The 26,836-nt window shown below is 45.2% G+C and overlaps 1 protein-coding gene across 1 annotated transcript; it reads left to right on the top strand.

Annotated features, from left to right (window-relative positions):
* Positions 1-564: 564 nt before the first annotated feature.
* RMDN1 (regulator of microtubule dynamics 1) lies at positions 565-26,836 on the top strand. Its single transcript, XM_077270779.1, has 10 exons — positions 565-800; positions 12,139-12,256; positions 13,912-13,999; positions 14,724-14,883; positions 15,224-15,313; positions 17,481-17,536; positions 17,701-17,788; positions 19,784-19,814; positions 20,034-20,167; positions 25,614-26,836. The coding sequence occupies exons 1-10, from the start codon at positions 702-704 to the stop codon at positions 25,662-25,664; spliced, it is 915 nt and encodes a 304-aa protein (XP_077126894.1). The 5' UTR covers positions 565-701; the 3' UTR covers positions 25,665-26,836.

Below are 26,836 nucleotides of genomic sequence, written 5' to 3'. Positions count from 1 at the left end.
CCTGTGCTGCACACAGACGCTAATGTGACCACGTGCGCTCATCTCTAGTTAGAACGTGGTGAAGAAGTGGAGTTTTTCCAAGAGTCGGTGGTGGGACTGTAGAAGGTTCCAGGGGTGGAGGCGGGGTCTCAAGGGGCCCCAAATGGTGCCAGTATGGGGCCCTGAAATTCCTGGTGTAAGCCCTGGCTGTCAACATCGCCATGTAGCCCCAGCCATGAAGGGATAACACTGGACATTACAGTGAGGAGCCAGAAAAATAAGACCAGGCCTGGAGAGACAGCAAAACTGCAGCACAGAGAAATCAGAGGCGCTGTCCGCAGGAACCAATCACATTCCGGCTCTCATTAGTCGAAGGTGCTTTTCAAAATGCAAGCCGTGTGCTGATAGGTTGCTATGGGTAACTGCCCCCACTGTTACTTTACTTTCCTCACTATGTATTGGAGGACGTTACAATGAGGAAGAGAACCACAAGTCCCAGTTAATAGATGTTTTAAGAGATTATAAATCAAGCAGCAGAGAATGCTAACCCTAAGTCCCAGCATGGCATCCAGCAGAAGACGGAACTACATGTCCCAGCAGCACTCGCTCCTTCCTGGAGCCTCACCATGTGACCGTGACGTCACCCAAGGTCCTGTACCTGACTCGCATACCGCGGGACTGGAGTACACACCACCAAGGGTTACAGAGCGGAGAGGAGCAGCATGGCGGCAGCGGGGGCGCGGAGCGCAGTGCTGAGCTGGGGACAGCGCCTATACCGCGGGCTGACGGGCAGGAGCTGCTCCCGGGCTGTGTGCACGCATGTAAGAGTGGGGGGTGGTGCGCACTACAACTCCCAGCATGTGCCGGAGAATGCCACACAGAATGCTGGGAGTTGTAGTCCCTCAATAGCAGTTATATATATGTACAATGTAACCTGTCTGGCAGAACCACATGTCCCTTACTGCTCTATAGTATTCCACTAACAGTGGAACTTGTATCATCGCTTTCTGGGACTTGTAGTTCTACAAATATATATATATATATATATATATATATATATATATATATATATATATATATATATATTATGGAGACTGTGCATTACTGAGGGAGAGAGCTGATTATTCTGTCTTGTAACCCCTTCAGGACAGGATTAGTTTTTTATTTTTCAGATTTTCTTCATTGTCACTTTCTATTTTTCCATAGTTTTTCTCTTCAGGATACATTGTGTGTTCCCCATTCTGCACTTTAGTTTATTAACTCTCTATGCGGAACATTAGAAAAAGCTGAGATTCTGTGGTTTTTTGTTCTCCCCCACCACCATTTACTGTGGGAGTGCATCGTCCTGTTCCTCGGATCTACAGTCACCTCTGCCGTCAGCTGTATCTGCCCCCGGTGTCACATGGATGTCACTGGTAAAGCTACGTTTACATTTGCGTTGTGCGCCGCAACGCACAACGCAAACAAAAACGCAGCAAAAGGCATGCACAACGCTGTGTTTTGCGCCGCATGCGTCCTTTTTTTCATTGATTTTGGACGCAGCAAAAATGCAACTTGCTGCGTCCTCTGCGCCCGGACGTGGGCGCCGCAGGGACGCATGCGGCGCAAAACGCAAGTGCGACGCATGTCCATGCGCCCCCATGTTAAATATAGGGGCGCATGACGCATGCGGCGACGCTGCGGCGCCAACCGCAAATGTGAACGTAGCCTAATGTAGTGCTGTACGGCTGCAGATAAAAGCCGCCAGAACAGACATCATCTCCACAATCTCCATCACATACACTTCAGAAGGTTTTTTTTCATTCAAACGAAACCAAAACTTCTATTGAGATATTATACCCACGCCATAGAGGCGAGTGCCGCCATAGAGGCGAGTGCCGCCATAGAGGCGAGTGCCGCCATAGAGGCGAGTGCCGCCTTAGAGGCGAGTGCCGCCATGGAGGTGAGTGCCGCCATAGAGGCGAGTGCCGCCTTAGAGGCGAGTGCCGCCATAGAGGTGAGTGCCGCCATAGAGGTGAGTGCCGCCATAGAGGTGAGTGCCGCCATAGAGGTGAGTGCCGCCATAGAGGTGAGTGCCGCCATAGAGGTGAGTGCCGCCATAGAGGTGAGTGCCGCCATAGAGGTGAGTGCCGCCATAGAGGTGAGTGCCGCCATAGAGGTGAGTGCCGCCATAGAGGTGAGTGCCGCACCACTGGAGTACTGGCCCCGCTCAGTGACCAGAAGGTTCATCGTTATCTAAGGAGCCGGCGATTAGTCAAATTCCCCTCCTGAGAACATTGCGATTGTGATAAGAATTGTACGATTGATTTCTGCCTCCACAGCGGCGGTTTCATTATGGGACAAGACAAAGCAGGGAGAAGAGCGCTGCAGAACTAGTAGAATGGGCAGAGCACGGGCCTCTGCCTCTTAGGACGCGTGCAAATGGCCGTATTTTCAGTGCGTGTGCGAACCGACAAAACATTGCATCACGTTCAGACCAATGTTATTCTACACATGTCCAATTTGCTATTTTTTTTTCTTCCCTTAAACCGAGCCATTCTTAGGAAAAAGTCGCAGCATGCCTTAATTTAATCTTATATTATCAGATCGCACTCAGCCAGTCAAGTCAGTAAGTACGTGGAAGCCGTCAGACTGCATTCGGGTGATATCTGAGTGCAGTCAGATTTCCTTGGACTGCCAGAATGGACACTTTTTTTTTCTCCATCTTCTATTCATCTGAGAAAAGGATATCAGACTATGTATGATCAGAATGCAACTGGCATAATCAACCCGAGTCTCTCGAATGAGAGAATATACTTTTGTGTGCTTCTAGCCTTAAACTGATCAATTACTCTGCAATCCAGCTAAAGTCTCTTATTGTCAAGAAAAGACATACTGCCAGCTCGCTGATAGATCAGATTACAACTGCCTATTAAAGGCTATGGAGAGGGTGGAAGAAGAGTAAAGTGTGAGAGGTGCAGATACATATAGACAGTTCTGCTTTGATCTCTGACTCCAGTGCTACCTTCACAGCTACGCTGCTTAGTACTGCTGTATAATCTATTTGCTGCTCCTTCTGAATGTGTTAAGCTAAGTTCACATTAGTGTATCAGTCCGCAGTGCGGTGCTGTGGACTTCCTTCCTTAAGCTCCTCATGCGTCCTGCGTACCTATCTTTAACATTGGGTACATAGGGACATGCGTTGTATGGAGATGCGTCCGCGTGCGTCGATTTGACGTGCCTGCCGAACGCATGAAAATGCAACCTGTTGCGTTCGGAGGGCACATTCAAAACGACGCACGTGGACACATCCACACACAACGCATGTCCCTGTGTACCCAATGTTAAAGATAGGTACGCAGGATACATGCGGAGTAGGCAGAGCTTAAGGAAAGAAGTGCACAGCAGCACGCAGCGGATTGTGAACCCGGCCTTACATAGACACAGGAAAGCAAGAACCTCATGTCTGTGTGTATGTAAGAAATGATGACTGCTAGTCTCCATCCATTAGCTAAAAGACATCTGAGAATTGGAGAGAGAGCCTACTGAGGAGAAACTCAGAATTGCCAGAAAGTGTTATTCCTCATGTACGCCCCTGAAATGACAAACTACACTTTAAAGGGACTTAGCACAGAATGACTGCTCAATACCAAGTACAGGCACTCGGGCCAAACCCTCAGGTGCACCCTTCCGTCCTGCTTATTTTCCATCAAGCTCTGCCCTTTTTGATTGACAGTTCTGGCTTCATAGAGCCAGAGAAAGGCAGAGATTTGTGGGAAGGTGCACTTAAATGTTTGGCCTTGCCATGATGCCCTGAGTGCCTGTACTTGGTTTGATCAGTCATTTTGTGCTGACATTCCTTTTGAAAGGAATCTGTCAGTAGGATTTACCCTCCTAAGCCGTCTATATTAGAATTTTTTTCTTTTCTTAGCGTATCCTTTATTTTCATTAGTGTTCTGGCTCTGGTGGAAGCTTGGGTACTGTTTTGATAACAAAAATTTCTAAAATGTTAGGGTCAGGTACAAGAACCCAAATTTCCACCTGTCCACCCATCCCTATAAAAGCTCTGTGGGCTGGACACGGATCTCTCTGAGAATCTGCCTCTAGCATAATTTAAATAAGATCAGTGTGAGATCATGCCATGCCGACAATCTGCTCTTCTGATCTCGCTGCAGAGCTGTGTGTGATTGCTTACTAACGCAGTACAGCAGAACTAAACCTTTCCTCATTGAAAACACACTTGCAGCTGCAGCTCTCTTCCGACAGTACTGTCAGTGCTACTGTACTTCGTCTTCCCCACTCATACATGGCTGCCTTTGAGATGGAAGCTGAAGAGCTATGCAGATGTGCTTGTAAAGCAGTGAGATTAGGAGGGTGGACTGTCAGCCATTACATGTCTCACACTGGTAACGCCGCCTTTTAGGTAAAATAATCTCTAGAAGAGTATTCTCAGGGAGATCTGTGTCCAGCCCATAGATATTAACAGCCCTTTAACATATCAAGAAAAATATGGATTTCTCTGGAATAAGACATCAGATTGCAGATATATTTTTATCCAGCTTCGTGGAGGGTTTATTTGCTGACAGATTCCCTTTAAGCAGAAGCATGTGAGGAGTAAAGACACTGTTTCATGCGGAGACTGGGAATGGTGGAGAATTTGCAAGTACAAACTTGTGACTACATAGGTGAGTTGCCCGGAGGTTATCCTCTGCCGATTGTGCCATCTGCACCTCCTTAACCCTGCACAGAAAAACTTCAGCTGAGCTCATAATTCAGGTACAAGGCCTAGCTGTGTGAGCTGTACCGGGACGTGTGGAGGTCGCCCCTGCAACTTCTCCTGTCGGCTCAGGCTAGTAAAACAAAGATTGGCACAGCATTTCTGGGGAATATCTATGCAAGTGATGTGCCGCCTCGCCTGCACTCCTTGCTCCATAAAAATTACTTTCCCCCCAGCTCCTGTCCTCTGATGACCTGCGTCTCATGAAAACGTCCAGGTCATTCCCATTATTTTGCAATTTTGGGCTCTGTGTCCATACGATGTGTCTCCAGCCCACAAGGGCTCGTCCAGAAGCAGAATCGTACTTAATTGCTGATAAAAAGTAAAATACGAATTTACTAATACACTTTATGGTTCTTATCTGCTCAGCTAATTTTATTCACAAGCCGCATTTGTTCTGAAGCGCTTCCCCTTCATCTGTTGGCACATTTTGTAGGATGGCTCCAGGGGCGGACATACCGCATGGGCAGCTGCATCAGGGCCCGGAGGTGGAGGGGGGCCCCTTCATGGCGGCTAACACTGAGGACAATCTGGCAGCTCTGGGGGGCCCCTGGCCAGATTGCCCTCCTGTGCGGTGGGCAGAGAGCGCTCCCTGCGGCTCCGCTGCCTACAGGAGAAAATGGCAGATCAGCTGCAGGGTTCCGTCCTGCTTCCTGTCTGACACAGCAGCGCAGCTGGATGACGTCAGTATTTAGCGTGCGGCTGTTTCAGAGAGAAAGCTGCGGGGAACGTGATGAGAGGTGCTGTGTGTGTGTCTGCCTGTGGGGAAACGTGCAGAGAGGTGTGTGTCTGTCTGCCTGTGGGAAAACGTGCAGAGAGGTGCTGTGTGTGTGTGTGTGTGTGTGTGTGTGTGTGTGTCTGCCTGCTTGCCTGTGGGGAAACGTGCAGAGAGGTGTGTGTCTGTCTGCCTGTGGGGAAACGTGCAGACAGGTGCTGTGTGTGTGTGTGTGTGTGTGTGTACATGCAGAGAGGTGCTGTGTGTGTGTGTGTGTGTGTGTGTGTGTGTGTGTGTGTACATGCAGAGAGGTGCTGTGTGTGTGTGTGTCTGCCTGTGGGGAAACGTGCAGAGAAGTGTGTGTCTGTCTGCCTGTGGGGAAACGTGCAGAGAGGTGTGTGTCTGCCTGCTTGCCTGTGGGGAAACGTGCAGAGAGGTGTGTGTCTGTCTGCCTGTGGGGAAACATGCAGAGAGGTGCTGTGTGTGTGTGTGTGTGTGTGTCTGCCTGCCTGTGGGGAAACGTGCAGAGAGGTGCTGTGTGTGTGTGTGTGTGTGTGTGTGTGTCTGTCTGCCTGTGGGGAAACGTGCAGAGAGGTGTGTGTGTCTGTCTGCCTGTGGGGAAACGTGCAGAGAGGTGTGTGTGTCTGCCTGCCTGTGGGGAAACGTGCAGAGAAGTGTGTATCTGCCTGCCTGTGGGGAAACGTGCAGAGAGGTGTGTGTCTGCCTGCCTGTGGGGAAACGTGCAGAGAGGTGTGTGTGTCTGCCTGCCTGTGGGGAAACACGCAGAGAAGTGTGTGTGTGTCTGCCTGCCTGCAGGGGAATGTGCAGAGAGGTGTGTGTGTACATGCAGAGAGGTGAGAGGTGCTGTGTGTGTGTCTGCCTGCCTGTAGGGAAACGTGCAGAGAGGTGCTGTGTGTGTGTCTGCCTGCCTGTGGGGAAACGTGCAGAGAGGTGCTGTGTGTGTGTCTGCCTGCCTGTGGGGAAATGTGCAGAGAGGTGCTGTGTGTGTGTCTGCCTGCCTATGGGGAAACGTGCAGAGAGGTGCTGTGTGTGTGTCTGCCTGCCTGTGGGGAAACGTGCAGACAGGTGCTGTGTGTGTGTACATGCAGAGAGGTGCTGTGTGTGTGTGTCTGCCTGTGAGGAAACGTGCAGAGAGGTGTGTGTCTGCCTGCTTGCCTGTGGGGAAACATGCAGAGAGGTGCTGTGTGTGTGTGTGTGTGTGTGTGTGTGTGTGTGTGTCTGCCTGCCTGTGGGGAAACGTGCAGAGAGGTGCTGTGTGTGTCTGCCTGCCTGCGGGGGAATGTGCAGAGAGGTGTGTGTGTGTACATGCAGAGAGGTGCTGTGTGTGTGTGTCTGCCTGTGGGGAAACGTGCAGAGAGGTGTGTGTCTGTCTGCCTGTGGGGAAATGTGCAGAGAGGTGTGTGTCTGTCTGCCTGTGGGGAAATGCGCAGAGAGGTGTGTGTGTGTCTGTCTGCCTGTGGGGAAACGTGCAGAGAGGTGCTGTGTGTGTGTGTCTGCCTGCCTGTGGGGAAACGTGCAGAGAGGTGCTGTGTGTGTGTCTGCCTGCCTGCGGGGGAATGTGCAGAGGTGTGTGTGTGTACATGCAGAGAGGTGCTGTGTGTGTGTGTGTGTGTGTGTGTGTGTGTGTGTCTGCCTGTGTGGAAATGTGCAGAGAGGTGTGTGTCTGTCTGCCTGTGGGGAAATGTGCAGAGAGGTGTGTGTCTGTCTGCCTGTGGGGAAATGTGCAGAGAGGTGTGTGTCTGCCTGCCTGTGGGGAAACGTGCAGAGAGGTGCTGTGTGTGTGTGTGTGTCTGCCTGCCTGTGGGGAAACGTGCAGAGAGGTGTGTGTGTCTGCCTGCCTGTGGGGAAACGTGCAGAGAGGTGTGTGTGTGTGTCTGCCTGCCTGTGGGGAAATGTGCAGAAAGGCGTGTGTGTGTATGTGCAGAGAGGTGAGTGGTGCGGTGTGTGTCTGTCTGCCTGCCAGCGGGGGAATGTGCAGAGAGGAGAGTGGTGTGGGTGTTTGTGTAGGTGGTGGAAAGGGCAGTGATGGAGGTGGTGGGTGAGAAGGCAGTGATGGAGGTGGTGGAAAGGGCAATGATGGAGGTGGTGGGGGAGAAGGCAGTGATGGAGGTGATGGAAAGGGCAATGATGGGGTAGAGGGGGAAAACAATGAAGGAGGTGGTGGAGAGGGTAGTGATGAGGAGGGCAATGATGGGGGTGGTGGAAAGGGCAATGATGGAGGTGGTAGAGAAGGCATTGATGGAGAGGGCAATGATGGGGGTGGTGGTCAAGGCATTGATGGAGAGGACTATGATGGGATGCTGGGGGAGGAGGGCAATGAAGGATGTGGCGATTGGGATGGGAGGAAGGGGGACTTATAATGGACTTTCGAACAGAGGAGGGTGGAGGAAGACGTTAGATATTGATGTCAAATGAATTGGGTGGTGGAGGAGGGTGCTAAGCCCCTGATAGTGTCCTCCCCATCTCACAATTCATTGTGATGCTATCGGGGACTTAAAATTTATTGTGGAGAGGGAAAGGAGGCGATAAGATGCATAGGACACTTTATAATGAACTGAAAGGTGGGAGAAGATGCTGTCAGGGACTTGTAATGAATTGGGGGGTGGCGGAGGATGCTCAGTACCTGATAATGTCTTCTCCCACCCCCATTTTGATGGACTTATAATGAATGATGGGGACAGGGACTAAGGCGATGTGCACATGTTCAAGATTTGCAGGAGAAAATTCAGCTGCATGTTCTAATGTGTTGGCAGGAAGAACGCTGAGTAAAATACATTTATATTTTTTTCCACATTTTTGCCATGCTTTTGTTACGTATTTTCCCCTATTAGTACGGGTGAAATACTCTGCAAGAATTGACATTATGCAGATTTTAATCTGCTGGAAATCTGCAAGAAAAAATAAGCAGCGTGTGCATGAGACTTCAAGGGGTCTCATTCACTTTTCCTGTACTGTAAAGCCTTGCACATTTGCCGTGTGCACATAGCCTTACAGGTAATTAGGGAGAGACACAGACTGAATAGTTTATATTATTGGGAGTCAGAGATTATAGGTAATGGAGGGCACAGTGCTGCTTATCACTTTATATTTTTAATGGTGCGTGGCTAATAGTATATTAATGGTGGGGTATATATCTGTATTCAGGGGGGGACACGTATGTATACAATGTATGTGACCTAATTTTCAGGGCTGCAAAGATCATCGTGACAAGACGAGTCGTGGCTGGGAGAAGTCATCATGAAGGTCTGACCAGATGGAGAAGAAACAGGAGAAAGCGACTCTAATCAGACGAGACGTCAGCGGTAAGTGTCTGGATGTAAATATTATTCTGTATCTGCTCTGTGTGATTTGGAGTGATAATATTTTTTTGTAAAATCCCTTTGTGAAGGAAGAAATTAAGAAAGGTTCTCCATTTTGTGCTTTTCGACTCCATTTTGTTGTTTTGATATAAATTTTGTTAGTAGGCTAAAGTTTGCAGCTGTTATGAGACCTTGATGAGACCTTGATTGTTGCAATCTAAACAGAATATGAGACTGAGGGTGTATTGTTCTATGAAGCTTTGACGCACAGACTGTTCCTGCATTCTTATAGGCTAAGAACCGTGAGCGTGTTCTTATGCTGATTGGTTGAAGTATAATTTCTATGACTATGAAAACTCATACTCATTAAACGGAGGGGAGAGATCAGCTTGATCCCCCCCAAACAGAGACACACGTCTCCGTCTGGTCATTTTCAGTTGCCGGCAACACTTTGTATATTAATTTGGAAATCACTGGGTTAACCGTGAAGGATCACTTTAGATCCTCCCTCAACACCTTATTCTACATTCTCACATTTGTGTGAAATGTCCGCGTGCTTCCAGATTTTTTTCGTCGGATGGCACATGGACTCATAGAGTTTCATAGGTCCATTCACAAATACATGAAAATCACGGATCAGAGAATGAGATCCGTGAGGGTCAGAGAATGTTCTCTTCTGATCTGATTTTGAGGATCTGTATAGGACATGCTCAATGCGTCTGTAAAAGCGGGCAGTACACTGACACTGCACATGGATACAGGGATGTAGCCTTATGTATAGCACAGTCCCTTAGTATATAGTGTACTCACTTATTATGTATAACATCATCATTAGTTACATAGTTTCCTCTTTTATTATGTATAACACTGTGCCTTATTACATACCATTCGCTCTATATATAATGCCGTCCCTTATTATATAGCTTCCTCTGCTGTTATGTACAGTGCTGTCTCTTATATGGTGTATTTTTGTTATTTTTCTTCTTCACAGCACCCTCTCTTATTGCATAGTCCCCTCTCTTGGTAGATAAAAAATGACTGCTGATGGGGCAGTCGGTGACCAGACTACCAGTCAATCGGCTCCTCCATTAGTAAAGAAGCTTTCCCATTCTCCATCAGCCGTCATTGCATTATACAGCTAACAAGACAGGATGGTATGTAATAAAGAACATGTCTCTACATAATCCGATATGTAAGGGACGGTGCTGTACATAACAAGAGAGGGCACTGTGTAATAAGGGACGGCAATATACATAATAAAGGAGACTGTGATGTGTATATATATATATATATATATATATATATATACATGTATGTGTGTGTCAGCTTCACAGTGTCACTTCCTTCCCTAGGTTTACGCTTCCTTTTTGGATTTCACGTTCCACAGACCGAGCGCACGGTAGACCTATGTGTGCTTTTAGTGGACCCTGCCGGTTTCCCTGCTGGTCTGTGTACATAACCTCTGGTCAATGGGCAGATGACACATGTAAAACCAGCACCCTCATGCTGAAGTCTCTAATGCTATGCTGCGTCAGAAAACCCTTTTATTGTGCAGGATTAGGGGGGAAAAAACATTTAAAAATGTATTTATTTATTTTTTTATGGTCATAAAGAGCGTTAATGTCCGTTTTGTCACCTGTCATGGGAGTTTTGATGAAGGTGCATTCTGAAGAGCTAATCTGAACCCATTGGTGCTCGTGTACACAGGCCAAGTTAATCGTTAATACGATCTTTCTGTCCCTGTAAAGTATTGTTTTTGGCACCACATTGCAGGACATGAGCTGCCGAAAACACAATACTATGCCGGTATAAATGATACAATCACGTGAAGAATAAGCATTATTCATGTCCGTCAGATGATCACCGGCATGTTTACACGGTCTGATAATCTGGAACCAGCGTTCTTATAAACGTATATTATCGGATTCTCGGCCTGTCTGAATGCACCTTTAGTCCGAATTCACACAGTTGTGTTTCGCGGTCTTAATATGAAGTGAAATGTACGGACTGGTTCAGGTTCTCCTGACCCAAACTTGACAACCTGTAGTATATCTTTGAGGCTGTTGAATCATGTTCATCATGGTCTATCCTTGAGATTGCAAAACACGATGTGTGGATCCTGCCTTGGTGACTAGGGATGAGCGGACCCGTGGATGTTCAGGTTCGACCTAACTTTAGTCCAATGTTCGGTTCGGGTCAAAGAACTGTACCCGAACTTGAACCAGAATCCCATAGAAGTCAATGGGGACTTGAACTGTGGTACTGTAAATTGGTCATAGTAAGGGCTAGGAGGCTGCCAAAGGCAGCAGAGTGCCCCCTCAGAGTCTCTTCACTAAAATGGACCTGCAGGAGAAGTCCGCGTTTGGAGTTCAGCATCAGACTCTAGGTGTCCAATATGAATGTTACAGTCCGGGTTCGCTCATCTGCCCACAGCGGCCACTGGTTATAGTGTAAAATATTGCAGTGTAGACAGGACGTCACCATACAAGTAAGTGATCTCCGCTCACGAGGGGCTTCTGCTGCCCTACGGTTATTGCACTCACTGGTTCATTGCAAAGTGTCTTACAGCAGACTCCAAACTGAGAACTATAAAAACAAACCTCCTGGAAATGATGTAACGTAGCAAGTCTCCATTTCCACCACATTCTGCATTGCAGATTCCATCAGGTTTATAAAAGAAGCAGCAGAAGTCAGAGAGTCCCCGATTACAAAGCCTTCAGTGCAGATTTTATCTTTTATTTTGAGGTGTTGTCTTTGAGAAACTTTCCCTTTCCAAGTCCATTTTAGAGACTTTTCTCCAACCCTAAGGGTCTGTGGACACTTCACGATCTTCCCACAAAAAACACAGTATTTTACTGTTCCACCAAAGTGAATAAGGTTTCTGAAATCTCATACACATGTAGCTTATTGTTTCCTTACATAGTTTCATATGTGCAGCGTGTTCAGTATTTTCAGCATTGTTGTAGTTTTTATTTTCACCCATTCTAATAACTGGGAAAAACCGCAAGTACAAACGTGTGTTTTATTAATATGCAGCGTCTTTCCTGCCAAGAGACTCCCTTTTGATGCAGAAATGCTTCCAACAAATACTTATCGCGTGCACACACCTTATGATCCAGAATATTGGGTAATCTTGTTTCCATCCGGTCCCGTTTGTACTGGATTAAAGGAATTTTCCTGCAAAAGGCCCCAAATGCCATATCTGATATTCGCGTGGTTCCTTTGGTAATCTATTGGTGTATTCTTTGGTAAATGCAGGAACGGATCGTCTTGCACAACCTGTAAATGGCAGACTGGAATCGGAGTGATGGGGATTCTCCGTGCACATCGCTGCCCTGTATATAATGTCTGCTATCTATCTGCCATAGGTTCCAAGGAAAAGGGAATTATTGGAGAAGGGTCTTGTGTTGTCATCCTTGTCTTTGCTTGCCATGGGATCCTACAGATGGAAGCACCGACATGCCGTAGTATATGCCAGTATTAAAGGTAAATTTATCATTTGTGTATTGTTAAATTGCTAATTGTTGTTATAAACTTTGCAGGGGTACACATATTGGAAGTACGTTTTCTTGCCTTATTAACGTGCTGCAATGTGTATGTGTTTTATGGCAAATTAAAGGGGGTTTTCCAATTTTAAAAAGTGGAACCTAAATGTCAAATGTTGTCTGTCAAAAAAAAAACAAAGGTGGACACTACTCACCCTCCCAGGTCCAGCAGTGGCGATGTTGCATTGACTGCTCGGCCCAGGTAGACGGCACGCAAGGCAACAATTGAGGTCCACTTTTCTAGTAGAAAACCCCTTTAAAATGGTGAGTGACTATAGTGTCTCTGTAAGTGAGTCCAGAAAGCGGGCAGTGACTGGAGATCACAGAACTCCTCTCTGTATACAGGATTACTATCCAGCCTCGTCTGGTGCCTAGATAGAATGCTGATTGCTTCAGGGGAAAAAGGGTCCTGCCCTCCAGATGAGAGGGGACGCAGCCTGACCCCTGGCAGACACTACTGTCTTTTTGTCGGGACCGCAGTGAGGTTATGTTATTCTCCTCTGTTTCCATAATGTAACGGGAAAACAAACAGGTACCTGTGGGTCTGGGTGGCAGACCTGTGCCTGCATCTTATGACACCTTGCCCAACTATGGTTTCCTATGTCCCCCAATAAAATGTCATTTGTGCGTCTGCTCAATCAGTATATATGTGATCATGATAAAAGAAAATGCTTTGCTCTTACTTACCCAGCCATATTTGTGTTCTCTATCGATCTGTATTTACATCCATTGTTTCCGCTCAAAAATAGATTAGGAACCGAGAATCTCTGTACATGGACCCTTATTGTGCCTTCACACTGTGCCATTATAGGGAACAAGCCTCTATGGAACGCTTATTTCCCTACATTTGTGCAGTGTAATCAGGCTTCCGATCAGCCCCAAAAAAGCTAAATGTCTGCTTAAAAATAATGGTTCTTGGCAGCACATAGCCTTGTGTAACGATGACATGTGCCGCGGAGAAGAATGTCTACGTTCATAGTGCAGCCAGCTTGTGTAAACAGCCTAGTAAATGACCATCGATTGACAAACTTGTAGCCGATCAGCAGTTGTTAATCCCGATAATTCTCAAATGTAAACTCGGCCTTATGTTTCAGGGGGAAAACATTGAATCAGCCGTGGAGATGGGAAACTGCAGGTATACTTCATGTTAGTAGTCTGTACCGAAAAAAATATATAACAAAGGATGTTGGATTATATCGGAAAAACAAAAGGCTTTGGCCCTGAAACGCGTGGTCATTTGGTATTCCAATAATCCGCTTGTACCCATTACCTCCAGGGTAATACATTTCTACTGGTACTGATAGGATATGCCTTCAGCGCCGTGATGTTTCTTTTCTCTGTGGTTGAGTCTCTACTCCCTTCCATGTAGAAGGACACCATAGGATGACGGCCTGAGGCAGACTCCTGGCTTTGTGCCCATCGTTAGCTACCTCATCAACCATTCTGAGTAGGCGAAAGAGACCCACAAATATGGCTATTACACCCGTCTATCAAACCTTTCTTACTCTAATACCCGCACAATCAATTTAGCAAATAACCTGATTTATTAAAATAGCAAGGACTCGTTCCATTGATCGTTCTTCTTTCCTGTTTAAGTTGAAGATGTGAAGGAACAAGCAGATTATCTTTATGGAAGTGGCGAGACGGAGAAGTTATATGAATTTCTGAGCCAACACCAGGACAGGTAATATGGACAGTGTTTCACCATAATGAGAATTAGGGTTGTGAATACCACGGGCAGTGCTTCATGCAGCAACAAGTACAATATAGAGAAGCTGCAATCTGGTGATAAACGTTCAGGAAATGTTTTGCAATGTTCCTCTGGGAAACCAAATATGCAGATAGCCTGTTCACAAAGGTAGGAGATAGGAGCATTGCATGGCCTAGAAGTCTACCTATGCCAACATGAACGCCTCACATAGAGCAACTGTAGCCCCTACACCCCCTGTCAAACGCCTCACCCAGCCAAACCTCCTGCTTTGCACTGACGAGAGGGCAAAACCCGAAGATGTTTCTGGTTTGGCTGGACAACCCAAGTCGTATTGCAAGGCCCTTTAAAGAGTTGATTGCTACTTCCAGCAGTTTGTAATGGAGGCCCTGCCCTCTTCCTCTGTTCCGATTTCGCATATGAAGAGTTTCCTCACCTTCAATGAGATATCTTTACATTAATATCTATGAACAATTGGATGTGCTCCACTGACCTACAATCAGGGATCAGTAAGTAGGTGCTCTCCAGCTGTTATTACACTACAACTCCCAACAGCAATATACCGTAATGGCTTGTGGCAATCGGAGAATGATGAGGGTTGTAGATTCTCACCAGGTAGAGCGCCAACGGTTGCTGGCTCCTTATCTAGATACCTGAATCTAAACGCAGTCCTAATCCCATGTTCCTGTCTCTTGTTTAGTAGTGACGCTGAAATTCTCTGGAGACTGTCTCGTGCTACTAGAGATCTGGCTCAACTCAGCAAAACGTCCCCCAACGACAAGAAACGACTGGTGTATGAATCTCGCGATTTTGCCAAAAAAGCCCTGGAAATAAACGAGTCCTGCTCACCAGCACATAAGGTTTGTGTGCTTGTATGTTACCCACATAAAAAAAGGGATATTTTCAGCAAACCATTCTCTATGGGGTCATTACAGAGTGGGGAGCCTAATTTAGGACCCACTGTATCGGCCAAAGAAGAGAGACACTACACGTCAGTGTTCTGCGGTATATATGGAAGGGCAGGACAGGGCTGGTGTAGTGCCAGTATCCCACCCTGTGACATGCTGCAGCGTTACTGTGCACAGAGTGCATGCATACCCCGGATTCTCATCTAACATGTGCCCTGGACATTACAAATATGCTATCTATTAGGAAATATGGAACCTGATAACTTACTTACATATACCATTTCCTTTCCAGTGGTATGCCATATGTCTTAGTGAAGTGGGAGACTATGAAGGCATCAAAATGAAAATTGGAAATGCCTACATTATACGGGACCACTTTCAGGTATAGTACACCATGAAACAATTGTATAGTTTTTGTGGACAAATATAAGGTACAGAGTTCACGTATGAGACCTATAACAAGGGGCAAGAATAGATCTGTATAGTGATCGTGGACATTATGGAACTATATAAAGTTGATTTCCTAGCAGCCATTGACCTTAAAGGGCACCTGTCACCCCGTTTTTTCCGTATGAGATAAAAATACTGTTATATAGGGCCTGAGCTGTGCATTACAATAGTGTAGTTTGTGGACCCCGATTCCCCACCTATGCTGCCGAAATACGTTACCAAAGTAGTCGTTTCACCTGTCAATCAGGCTGGTCTGGTCAAAAGGGCGTGGTGTCTACCCCAGATTTTGCTTAGTTTTCCGTTGGTGGCGTAGTGGTGTGCGCATGCCCAAGTCCAGAATCCTCTGCCAGGGGATTGAAAAGAGCGCGATGTTCGTTATTTCATTGGTGATCGGTGGGCGCGGCCATCTTCCTTTGGCCGCGCGTGCGCAGAAGCGGCGCTCTGCTGGCCGCGGCTTCAGGAAAATGGCTGCGGGATGCCGCGTGTGCGCAGATGGATATCGCGGCGGCCATTTTCCTGAAGCAGAGTTCGCATCTCGGCTTCAGGAAAATGGCCGCCGCGATATCCATCTGCGCACGCGCAGCATCCCGCGGCCATGTTCCTGAAGTCGCGGCCAACAGAGCGCCGCTTCTGCGCACGCGCGGCCACAGGAAGATGGCCGCCCCCACCGATCATTAATGAAATAACGAACATCGCGCTCTTTTCAATCCCCTGGCAGAGGATTCTGGACTTGGGCATGCGCACACCACTACGCCACCAACGGAAAACTAAGCAAAATCTGGGGGAAGACACCACGCCCTTTTGACCAGACCAGCCTGATTGACAGGCGAAAACGACTACTTTGGTAACGTATTTCGGCAGCATAGGTGGGGAATCGGGGTCCACAAAATACACTATTGTAATGCACAGCTCAGGCCCTATTTAACAGTATTTTTATCTCATACCGAAAAAACGGGGTGACAGGTGCCCTTTAATCCCCATATGTAGATGTTCAGATTATGTCAACCCTAAATATATCCTGAGTAGTGATGAGCGAATATACTCGTTACTCGAGATTTCTCGAGCACGCTTGGGTGTCCTCTGAGTATTTTTTAGTGCTCGGAGATTTAGTTTTCCTCACCTCATCTGAATGATTTACATCTGGTAGCCAGCTTGATTAAATGTGGGGATTCCCTAGCAACCAGGCAACCCCCACATGTACTTATGCTGGCTAACCGATGTAAATCATTCAGCTGCGGCGATGAAAACTAAATCTCCGAGCACTAAAAAATACTCTGAGAACCCCCGTGCGTGCTCGAGTAACGAGTATATTCGCTCATCACTAATCCTGAGCCTAAATGATAGTTCACTTTTATTGATAATAAATGAAAAAACTACCTACAGTAATTAAAGAATCAAGCCTACGCATTTCAGCAGGTAGTCTTAATCGTGGTATAAATGCTTTTCACAAGGGTGTCGCTTCCCCCTGGAAGACCTGGAGATAGACGGTCACATAGTAGTACTGGTCAGATCTTCTTGTCCCTGCCGGTGAAAGATTTGTCTTCCTGTGCTGTGTACTAAAGCTAAGTGGTTGGAGTAGAGTTGTTGTAGTAGTGTTCTGTGGTTTGCTGTAGTACGTGTGTATTTATCTTCTGGTCCCTTTTCCAGTTTAGTTTATTCCTCCCTGTCCCTATCCTCCTCCCTATTGCTGTTATCCCTGTTTAGTCTTTGTGTCTTTTTTACCTTGCATTTCTGTCCCATGCCTAATGTTGTGGGAACAGATCAGGGTTTAACAGGATTATAGTAAGCTGCAAGACTCAGCCTATCTACCTTCAAGATTGCCCCCGGGACAGGGATAGTTAGGGTCCCAGTTCCAGAGATAGTTTGAGGCACCCCTTCCTTACCGAAGACCATCACAGCGTGACAATGCTACTTTATTTCATTACTGCATGCAGTTTTTCATTTCTTACCAATGAAGATGCAGTTGTTTTCAGGCTTGGGAGGTACCTCTCATACTGGATCAATACCGCTGGTGTCATTAGATAGTGTTTTGTTATAATGATAGGCATACACATGGTTATATTATGATTATATTATACTGACTCCATCTTTTATTACAGAGAGCCATAGAGCTGAACCCAAAGGACGCCACCACTATTCATCTGATCGGCCTTTGGTACGTGAAAAAAAAAATAGAATATCCCTCTTGTCTCACACATGGATCCTGAAGATTGAGGATTTGTAATTCCAGCCTGTGATGAATGTGATTGGGGCAGGTATCGGCCAACACATTTCTGTCCCCAGATCTCATTTGCTGTAGTAAAGTTTGGTTTCTTTCAGGTGCTACATGTTTGCAGACTTGCCGTGGTACCAGAAAAAAATAGCCGCAGCTTTATTTGCAGCTCCACCTTCTGTAACATATGATGAGGTAACATTGCATGCTTTATATACAGCGCACCTCGGGCACTCAGCCCTCACAAACCATCCTACTCCATTGCTGAAAAATAGCCTAAGGCTCATTTATATTGACCATCCCACTCACCTTTCCATTAAAGGTGTTCTCCTTCAGAAAACGTTGTTATACGTTGCAGTAGTTAATAAGCCTGCGTCTGTCTTGCCTGGTTCTCCGCAGCTGCTCCAGTCTCTGTTGGTACTGCTGACATCCCATCAATAGCGCTGCAGCTAATCACTGAGATCAGTGGCTTGTATGTCTGCATTAGCATTGCTGCTAAAGTCAGTAGTGATTGACTGCAGCGATATTAGCTCTGCAGGCCAAACCGAGACAGGTCAGCAGCAGAGAACCAATGCTGGACCCTGGCAGGGTAAATAACACTCAGGTTTATTTTATTTTTTTTCGGCATAACTACCATAGCTTATAGCAGAACCTTTTCGGAAAGTGGGCAACCCCTGTAAAAATGGCAGTCACAGATCACAGAAACACAAGAATATCCATCATTCATTACATATTAATTTAAAAACCACAATTTAGTGATCTAAACTCTAAGAAAAGATTCCCAAAGTACCAACTTGCTCCATTCTCACGTGTTCACATCATGGGCAGCCAATAGCTAGAATACCATTCTCTTTATCATATGGTTTGTGCCCTTGGATCCCTATTGTATTTTATAGTCCCATATTTGGGGGTCGCACCTCTCTTGGCTGCACATTCCTCTTAATCAGCTGTCGCCCATAATTTGTACTCATGTGAGAAACAACTAACCACATGGTCAAGGACAGGCTTACACTGGCTTTTTCCTGGATAACTTAATACTACTGCTATAAAATCGCCACCATAACTATTACTGCCAGAGTGACCTGCTGTGGTCAGATACCAGGTCTGCAGATTAGAAGGTCTCTTCACTGGCTGCTATATGGAGCCTAAACTATACTGGCACACGGTGCTCAACGACAACTTGGCTTCGAAGATGCCTCCAGTTTTATCCACAAACGCGAGTGCTGATTAGCCACATGTCACAACCTACAGATACAGTGTGAAGAATATGCCACACTTATCATCACAGGCAGGATATATGGCCACTGAAGACGGCACGTCGGCTCTCCTGGGTATTTTAGGATGACACAATTGATGGCCTATCCTCAGGAAAGACCATCAATATCTGGTTATTCAGGGTCAGACTCACATCTGTTTTAAAAAGGCCAAAGGGTCACTGTTTACCAGGACATTGATAGTTTTGTATTGGCAGTTCCCAGTGTTACAGCTTCGTAATACCAGACACAGCCGCTAGCAGAGGTATGGTGCTATGTCTGGTAAAGAGGACACCGCTCTCGAGCCCTTCAGTCATGTAGTAGGTATGGTGCTATGTCTGGTAAAGAGGACACCGCTCTCGAGCCCTTCAATCATGTAGTAGGTATGGTGCTATGTCTGGTAAAGAGGACTCCGCTCTCGAGCCCTTCAATCATGTAGTAGGTATGGTACTATGTCTGGTAAAGAAGACACCGCTCTCGACCCCTTCAATCATATGGTATGAAAATACCACTGCAGAAGCATAGTCTAAGTGAAAAAGAATAGTGCAGAAAAAGTGTCTGCTCAGGGTTCTGGCCAACGTTTTCATCATAAGACCTTTTTCATGGCTGAGGCAGGAGGACAGATGTTTATACGCTGCAGCGAAATGTTGACCAGAACCCCGTACTGACACTTTTTGATGCACTATTCTCTTGGAATACGCCTGTGCCATGTACTTTCATGCTACTTCTGTTTTTTTCTACCGTTGAGTGCCCACCATATTACTCTCCTTCAATCAAGCGTGTCCTGGTTTTCCGCCTGCACCAGCAGATCTTTACGTTTATACTGGATATTATACATTCTCCTCTATAACTGATCTATTTTGTTCTGCTGCTCCAGGATACATTGAGCATTGTGCTAATAGTTTGATCTTTTTTTTTTTTTTTCTTTTTTTTTCAGGCTTTAATATATTTTGAGATGGCAGAAGAAGGTAAATTGTATTACGGCACTGATGTTTAGGATTTCTTTGTGTGAATATGATTTATATGGAAATATAATGTCTGTAAAACCCTTTGCAATACTGCAGCGTAATTCTCACCCTCGTTCTGGCTGATCACCTTAATTATGTATGAAATCTGTCCACGTGCATGGATCCGCACCGTACAGTTTATGTACTGAACATCTGAATTTTTCTTTTTATCTTGGGTAGTTGATCCAAATTTTTACAGTAAAAACCTCCTTTACTTGGGAAAGACGTATCTGAAGCTGAAGAACAATGAGACGGCCTCAATGTGGCTGCACAAAGCTAAGGACTACCCTGTGCGAACAGAGGAGGATAAGGAGGTAACTCTCGTATAGAACTCTCGTATATATCCCAGCTTCAGCTATGTCTTGGCATTACTTGCCCTGAATTGCAATAAGTTAAAACATTTATCATTTTTCACTTGTTTCTAAGCCCATCTGTATGACCATGATGCCATTGCTACATCTGGTCTTAGATCTATTTGGAAATTCTTGCATTCAGATTCCATCAAGGATACATTTGTAAGAGACGGATCTGTTCCTCTGGTAGTTTGGATCCCGTCTATTGGAGATTTGATTGAAGAGTTGCATTATGAGAAGTCTGTAAACAAGGATTAAAAGTGGTTTTTCAGCTCCTGCGCTCCTCTTGTCCTTAGGCTCTCTAGCATTGCACGTAAATTGGAGATGATCTGCACTAGCAGATGCATCCCAATGCGCAAGGAGCAATAAATTCCCTAAGGTGATCTGAGAAATAATCAAATAACCTGTGTGCCGTAAAATACAAAAATCTTTATTTTACAGTCTGTAAAAACAGGTTTAAGTAACAACAGTGAAAAGATAAATAATGGACAGAACAGGGTAGTGACAGTACAACTATGAGGACAGCAGCACGAGTCATTGTGAACTAGGGCAATGCATTGGTATATCTACAGTTGAAACTAGAAGTTTCCACACACTATATAAAAAGACACATCTGCATGTTTTTCTCAATATCTGACATGAAATCTGAATAAACCTTTCCTGTTTTAGGTCAATTAGGATTATCATAATTATTAATATTTGCCAAATGCCAGACTAATAAGAGCGTTTTAAGGCATTTTTGTTACTTACTGCAAAGTCAAAAGTTTACATACACTAAGAATACTATGCCTTTAAACAATTCTTGACTATGATGATGTCACGTGTTTGGAAGCTTCTGATGGTTTTTTTGCAAACAACCTAGTTAATTACACCCCTGTGGATGTATTTTAATGCAGTGATTTTCAACCTTTTTTGAGCCGCGGCACACTTTTTATACTTAAAAAATCCCGGGGCACACCACCAACCAAAATGGCACAAAATGACACTAAAACAGTACATATTCTACATATAGTTAATAATATAGATTCTAAATGTATTTATACTCACTCAGTGTGAAACCTGGGCCTGTTTCGATAAACACAAAAGGGATATCCTGGCAGGAATGGTGGAAAGACACACACGAAGCTCTTCCTCAACAGTTCTCAGTCTCTCCCTGTTTTTAGTTTTTATCGCAGTCAAGCTTGAGAAGCCCAGCTCACATAGATATGTGGTCGAAAATGGGAGCAATGTCAAAATAGCTTTGTTGGCCAGAATGGGGAACTCCTTGGAGTGGTACTGTGCAGTGTATATATACAGAGGAGAGGTACTGTGCGGTGTATATATACAGGGGAGAGGTACTGTGCTGTGTATATATACAGGGGAGAGGTGCTGTGCAGTGTATATATACAGGAGGAGAGGTACTGTGTGGTATATATACAGGGGAGAGGTACTGTGCGGTGTATATATACAGGAGGAGAGGTACTGTGCAGTGTATATATACAGGGGAGAGGTACTGTGCAGTGTATATATACAGGACAGGAGGAGAGGTACTGTGCAGTGTATATATACAGGGGAGAGGTACTGTGCTGTGTATATATACAGGGGAGAGGTGCTGTGCAGTGTATATATACAGGAGGAGAGGTACTGTGTGGTATATATACAGGGGAGAGGTACTGTGCGGTGTATATATACAGGAGGAGAGGTACTGTGCAGTGTATATATACAGGAGGAGTGGTACTGTGCAGTGTATATATACAGGGGAGAGGTACTGTGCAGTGTATATATACAGGACAGGAGGAGAGGTACTGTGCAGTGTATATATACAGGGGAGAGGTACTGTGCTGTGTATATATACAGGGGAGAGGTGCTGTGCAGTGTATATATACAGGAGGAGAGGTACTGTGTGGTATATATACAGGGGAGAGGTACTGTGCGGTGTATATATACAGGAGGAGAGGTACTGTGCAGTGTATATATACAGGAGGAGTGGTACTGTGCAGTGTATATATACAGGACAGGTGAAGTGGTACTGTGCAGTGTATATATACAGGACAGGAGGAGTGGTACTGTGCAGTGTATATATACAGGACAGGAGGAGTGGTGCTGTGCAGTGTATATATACAGGACAGGAGCAGTGGTACTGTGCAGTGTGTATATATACAGGACAGGAGGAGTGGTACTGTGCAGTGTATATATACAGGAGGAGAGGTACTGTGCAGTGTATATATACAGGAGGAGAGGTACTGTGCAGTGTATATATACAGGAGGAGTGGTACTGTGCAGTGTATATATACAGGACAGGAGGAGAGGTACTGTGCAGTGTATATATACAGGACAGGAGGAGTGGTACTGTGCAGTGTATATATACAGGAGGAGTGGTACTGTGCCGTGTATATATACAGGACAGAAGTGGTACTGTGCAGTGTATATACAGGACAGGAAGAGTGGTACTGTGCAGTGTATATATACAGGACAGGAGGAGTATTACTGTGCAGTGTACATATACAGGACAGGAGGAGTGGTACTGTGCAGTGTATATATACAGGAGGAGTGGTACTGTGCAGTGTACATATACAGGACAGGAGGAGTGGTACTGTGCAGTGTATATATGCAGGACAGGAGGAGTGGTACTGTGCAGTGTATATATACAGGACAGGAGGAGTGGTACTGTGCAGTGTATATATACAGGACAGGAGGAGTGGTACTGTGCAGTGTATATATACAGGACAGGAGGAGTATTACTGTGCAGTGTACATATACAGGACAGGAGGAGTGGTACTGTGCTGTGTATATATACAGGAGGAGCGGTACTGTGCAGTGTATATATACAGGAGGAGAGGTACTGTGCTGTGTATATATACAGGAGGAGTGGTACTGTGCAGTGTATATATACAGGACAGGAGGAGTATTACTGTGCAGTGTATATATACAGGACAGGAAGAGTGGTACTGTGCTGTGTATATATACAGGAGGAGCGGTACTGTGCAGTGTATATATACAGGAGGAGAGGTACTGTGCTGTGTATATATACAGGAGGAGTGGTACTGTGCAGTGTATATATACAGGAGGAGAGGTACTGTGCTGTGTATATATACAGGAGGAGTGGTACTGTGCAGTGTATATATACAGGAGGAGTGGTACTGTGCAGTGTATATATACAGGAGGAGAGGTACTGTGCAGTGTATATACTTCAACAGCCGCCCAGCCCAGGCCCCCAGCACCTGTCCTGTATATATATTATATACACTGTATCTATACAGGCTGTGCTGGGGGCCTGGGCTGGGCGGCTGCTGTAGTATATATATATGTATATATATATATATATATATATATATATATATATATATATATATATATATATATATATATATGTCAGCTGCAGCCGCCCAGCCCATGGCCGCCCCAGGTCACCCAGAGTAGACTGTCAGAACATACAACGATAATGATAGCATGGCACTCACTCAGGTGCCGGTAGCAGCTCCGGGAATCTGCCTGTGCCTGATAAGTTCAGCACTGCTTGCAGCCAGGAGAGTAGAGCAGGAGAACTCTCCGCCCACAATGTCACGCTGGCTGGCTGTGTCCTTAACCCCTATGTGTGCCTGGCCCTGCACTGACTGAGATGCTTGTGCCAGGCAGCGCAAATTGAAAGGGTAGAAAGGGTTAAAGCATAGTTTGGGGAACTTTCCCCACGGCACACCCGACCATGTGTCCCGGCACACTAGTGTGCCGCGGAACACTGGTTGAAAATCACTGTTTTAATGCACACCTTAAACACACTGCTTCTTTGTGTAGCATCATGGGAAAGTCTAAAGAAATCGGCCAAGATATCAGGGAAAGAATTACGGACTTGCACAAGTCTGGCTCCTCCTTCGATACAATTTCAAGATACCTGAAGGTGCCTCGTTCATCTGTACAAACAATTATACGCAAGTACAAACCAAATTGGAATGTCCGGCCATCATGTACCGCTCAGGAAGGAGACGGGTTCTGTGTCCCAGAGATGAACGTTCTTTGGTCCGACATGTGCATTTCAACCAAAGGGCAAAAGACCTTGTGAAGATGGTGGCAGAAGCTGGTAAGATTGTGTCAATATCCACAGTGAAACGAGTACTGTACCAACATGGGCTGAAAGGCCACTCTGCCAGGAAGAAGCCATTACTCCAAAAGAAATGTAAAAAAAAGCCAGATTAATGTTTGCAAATGCACACGGGAACAAAGACCTTAATTTTTGGAGACATGTCCTGTGGTCTGATGAAACTAAAATTTAACCTTTTGAGCATAATGACCATCGTTACATTTGGAGGAAAAAGTGAGAAGCTTGGAAACCAAATAACACCATCCCAACTGTGAAACACGGGGGTGGCAACATCATGTTGTGGGGTTGTTTTGCTGCAGGAGGGACTGGTGCACTTCGCAAAATAGATGGCATCATGAGAAAAGAAGATTATGTGGCAATACTGAAGCTACATCTCAAAACCTAAACCAGGGAGTTAAAGCTTGGGCAGAAATGGGTCTTCCAAATGGACAATGATCCGAAGCATACTGCCAAAATGGTAACAAAGTGGCTTAAGGATAATAAAGTGAATGTTTTGGAGTTTCCATCACGAAGCCCTGATCTCAATCCTATTGAAAATTTGTGGGCAAAGCTGAAAAGGCAGATGCGAGCAAGGCGACCTGCACACCTGGATCAGTTACACCAGTTTTGTCAGGAGAAATGGGCCCAAATTCTAGCCACCTATTGTGAGAAGCTTGTGGAAGGACATCCCAAACATGTGACCCAAGTCATTCAGTTTAAGGGCAATGGTACCAAATACTAATGAAATCTATGGAAAATTTTTGACTTTGCAGTAAGTAATAAAAATGCCATAAAACATTCTCTCTCTCTCATTATTCTGGCATTTGGCAAATATTAATAATTATAGTAATCCTAACTAACCTAAAATGGGAAAGGTTTATTCTGATTTCATGTCAGGTATGGAGAAAAACAGCATGTGTGTCTTTTTATATAGTGTATGGAAACGTCTGGTTTCAACTGTATGTGAAAGTACCATAGACATCATAATTAGTACTGTCACTACCGTGTTCTATCCATTATTTATCGTTTCATTGTTTTTACTTAAACCTGTTTTTACAGACTGTATCAATAAAGATTTTCGTATTTTACCATACACTGGTTATTTGATTATTTCTCAGACCACCTTAGAGAATTTATGCTCCTTATGTTCTTCTTTAGTCTCTCTACTGATTTTGGTGTGTTCTACATTTAGGACCATGGTCCTTCTTTTAGTCCATATTTCTTACTATGTCTTGTCCATCCCACGCACAAGAATGAAATGGATTCTGTTAAAAGTTTACTTTTCTTTTCCTTAACCCTACAACCCTTTAAGTCACCTTGATCATAACCTATTATTATTATTATTTTTTATAGGTGCATAAGGAGGCTACTGATATTTTGAAGTCATTGGGTGTAAAAGTCTGATTCTGCTTATGATGTAACAGATATAAATATTTTTTTTGTTGTTCAACGTGATTTTTTTTAAATTAAGTAATAATTAAAAGAAAACTAGGATATTTACCATAATACCTCAACACAAGTGTAACTCAGTGCTCCAGACAAAAAAGAAAATCACCCATCATAGAAGCCTTACATTCTAGGCTTCTAAATTCTTTCAATTAGGTTTTTAAGTGCATCCTTATTCCCCTCACAATTTTTTCATGTCGCCCTCTGGCCTGTTTCTCCTTCTGTACCACACTTTCTCTGTGGAATCATCGACTGACCGGGCATCTCTACTGTGGTTCTTCTGTGGATGTTTGACTTGTAGGAGACATCAGCAGCTCTTAGGGTTGGTAACTTGCTCAGAGCCGCATCCTAACGTGAGAAGAACCTGAAGGTCTTTTCTCACATGAAATAATGTGCGGAGCGGCCAGAGATGTAACTGCTGCGGCAGCACAAACCGTGGGGAAGAGAAGTGAAAACCTGGAGCAGAAGCTACAGCAGCAATGTGAAGTGTGGACAGCACATGTTTCTACATCCAACATTGCCCACAGGGCTTCCCAAATCCTGTTCCTCTCTGACAGGATGTGGGGTGGGATGTCAGAAGTTGACGTAGGTTGGACGTTTTTTTTCTTCTTCACCCTAAAGGTCTTGGCACAGAAAACTGGAGGGTAGGACAAGTCTTAAATGGTGCTATGACTGAATTCTCACATCTATCCTCGCCTCCCGCCATTCCAGCTACGTTGTCGCCGCTGTTTCCGGACAGTGACATGACTTGTTGTGTCACATAGAGGCTGCAGCCGATCAGTGGCCACTCTTTGGCTGCAGCTCATCAATATTGTGTCAGGTCGGACATCTGCTGAGGTGACATAGTGAAGGCTGTAGCTGACGCGTGGTCGCTCACTAGCTACTGACTCCTACTGACAAAACAATTTTTTATACAGTCCATACACTGTAATTTGGATCAAACTACAAGTTCTGTCTAAGTAATACCATACACCAGAAAAATAAAGAACTGTACAGTTTTCGGGAAATTTTGCTATTTTTTTTCATCTACAAATATCTGCAACTGCTCAGGTTTCCGCCCTAGAGTTTACCATAGGATTGATATCACAGAGATTAAATTAAACTATGAGAAATAAAGTCAGATAATGTCA

Source organism: Ranitomeya variabilis, chromosome 6 (genome assembly GCF_051348905.1).
Source record: "Ranitomeya variabilis isolate aRanVar5 chromosome 6, aRanVar5.hap1, whole genome shotgun sequence".
NCBI lineage: Eukaryota > Metazoa > Chordata > Amphibia > Anura > Dendrobatidae > Ranitomeya > Ranitomeya variabilis.
This window is presented reverse-complemented; position numbering and strand designations above follow the sequence as displayed.